The following is a 2,613-nucleotide window of genomic DNA, read 5'->3' as shown; positions in this document are numbered from 1 at the left end:
CTAAACTATGAAAAACATCGTATGATTATATTGAATTACTTTCATACTGGTCCGATAAGCTTTCAATTATAGAAACCAACACTAAAACTATCAAATTCTGTTCAACCATACTGATATCGAGCGTTATTAATTTAAGCATTTGTATTTTTCCAATAGCGGAACAAGAAACATAAATTATTCGTCACGCCAATCAGGCTAAAAACAATGGAAAGTCTCTGTTCATGATATCACAACTGTCACGGGATATTTATGGTTTTCTTTTGTACCATTCAGTAAGAGACAATATACTTCTGACTACATTCAGTCTCGATTCCCTCGCTCAAGAATACACCACGTAAGTAGTTATAATTTATATAATATTTTTTGTCAGATTGAAATTTTCTACATTATATTTATTTTATATCTGACCTGTTTCTATATAATTTGATACAGATTTTTTGGATAATCGACAACTAATTTGGTAAAACCATTGTGAAACTATAATAAACTATAATATTGCTTGCAGCTTCATTGTATAAAATCAACACCGAGTTTGGTGATGAAGCACGCCACTCCATGGGATTTGAGCTTTAGCGACTGTTTATCATTGTTCTTAAGAGTAAAGAGTCAAAATATTAAAGACACGATGATAAAACAAACTATCTTTTACGTTATTGTTAGAGAAAATGATGTTTAAGTAATTACAGGAAATGATATTTAAGTTGTTGTTACAGGAAATGATGTTTAAGAAACTTATCTGTTTCTGCCTGGTGGTAGCGATTGTTTGCAGCGATACAACGGTAAGTAATATAATAAGTTTATTATATTTATAGATTTATATGATTTTATTTTCCATTTCAACGTAAATGAATATTTATGTTAAAAATATATTGGTAATAGGCCTACATATAAATTTGCAAAGCTTGTAATCCATACACAACAGTAGGTTAACCGGAGAGAATACAAACTGTTTAGAAAGTTAATATGTTTTATTTTGATGCCTTATGACCATTGCATTTATTTTCAAATTTATTAGGCATTAAATATATATAAGCATTAATAAGCGGTATCATTAGCCTCTTGAAATCGTAGTTATGTACGAGGAAAGTCAGGGAATATCATTATAACAGGAATATCTATATGTTTGAGTTTCCCAAGAACTAAAATGTGTTTACAAACTATACAATGAGCAACGCTTAATTTTGTTTAATAATTAAGAGAAATAGCCTGGCAGTAGTATAGAATTAAAAACTGAAGCATCTCATATTAAACTATATTTCATGGTGTCATTATAATATATAATAAAGATGTAAAATATCTTCGGAATCATATACTTTACGTTTATTTTAAATAAATATAACTATGTAGGTATCTATTATGAAATGTCTGAGTAATTATGATAAATAATACTACATTTCAGAAAATCTGGACAGTAATAAACATGTATTTTATGTAATAGGAATAAATATCAAATTTTTTTAATTCTATTTATATTTATTTATTACATATATATATTATAAAAAAGTTGCTTTTTGAGTATTAAATGCAAGGAAGGGCCACTTGGCCCTAATTTCGCTTCTGAACTCTTTTACAAACTGAAAAATTATGATTTTGATTATGATAAGAGAAGTTTATATATAGACACTTAGAGAATCTATACAATGCATTAATGAAAAATATGATCATTATATAAATAGTTTTATTTATGTAAAACAATGTGACAATAGCACTTATGCATATAATATTACATTTTGACAACAATATTGTAGTACCTGTTGATATTTATATAGTACGTACATACACACACATACTATATTTATCATTTTCAGGAAGAAGACTACAGCTCCATAGAAACACTTCCCACAACATCTAGCAGCGTGATCCCAGCTTTAGAAGAACTAAAGAAACATGGAGCAAACCCAAAGAATAAAGGAGTTTCTCTGCGTTCCTTGGACTCGCTTTTCGGACTCGGAATCGGTGCAAATCTGCTAGGAGTGCATGCAGGCGCAGGTATAGGCCATGGCCGTGGAGGCTATGGTGATATGGGCCAAGGGTTTGTTGGCAAACCCGCAGGAGGCCAATATCCACAGTATCCCTACCCTCCGTATATGCTACCACAACCATACTACCTCCCAGCAGCTCATGCACTCTATTGAAAGCCTGAAGGGATGACTAGCGAAACCACCTACGTGTTACCTTCCCCCTTGCACATACATGGTTTTTAGTTGGAGATCTCTTTAAATAGGGATCTCACTATCAAATTTTTTATTTAACACTAGAAACAAATATATTCATGAATGAAGCATAAAAGAATTAATATTATTACAGATTTTCTTTTTATTGGGCCTACCTAAGACCTTTCCAGGTTTCTACTAATCATTATAGAGGTTTTCCACTAATCAGGTTGGTACTCAGGTACCTCCGAGTGACACTCGTGTTTAATTCTCCCGAAATAAATTAATTTAAAGTGTTAGTTGCGCAGTCTATAATGAAATGTTATCGGATAATTAAGTAATTATATCAGGTACTTTTATTTAGTTCTTGTATTGGTTATGATACATGCCAATTTAGTAGAACACTGTTCTTCATTGTTGAACGTAATTAGTGGAGGTTAGAAGTGAAATCATCGTGCTT

The 2,613-nt window shown here is 31.2% G+C and overlaps 1 protein-coding gene across 1 annotated transcript; it reads left to right on the top strand.

The window, feature by feature from the left end:
* The first annotated feature begins 264 nt into the window (after positions 1-264).
* Positions 265-2,288, top strand: LOC124368595. The gene is made up of 3 exons (XM_046825837.1): positions 265-334; positions 714-779; positions 1,809-2,288. The coding sequence occupies exons 2-3, from the start codon at positions 717-719 to the stop codon at positions 2,133-2,135; spliced, it is 390 nt and encodes a 129-aa protein (XP_046681793.1). The 5' UTR covers positions 265-334; positions 714-716; the 3' UTR covers positions 2,136-2,288.
* Positions 2,289-2,613: the final 325 nt, after the last annotated feature.

Source organism: Homalodisca vitripennis, chromosome X (assembly GCF_021130785.1).
Source record: "Homalodisca vitripennis isolate AUS2020 chromosome X, UT_GWSS_2.1, whole genome shotgun sequence".
Taxonomy (NCBI): domain Eukaryota; kingdom Metazoa; phylum Arthropoda; class Insecta; order Hemiptera; family Cicadellidae; genus Homalodisca; species Homalodisca vitripennis.
This window is presented reverse-complemented; position numbering and strand designations above follow the sequence as displayed.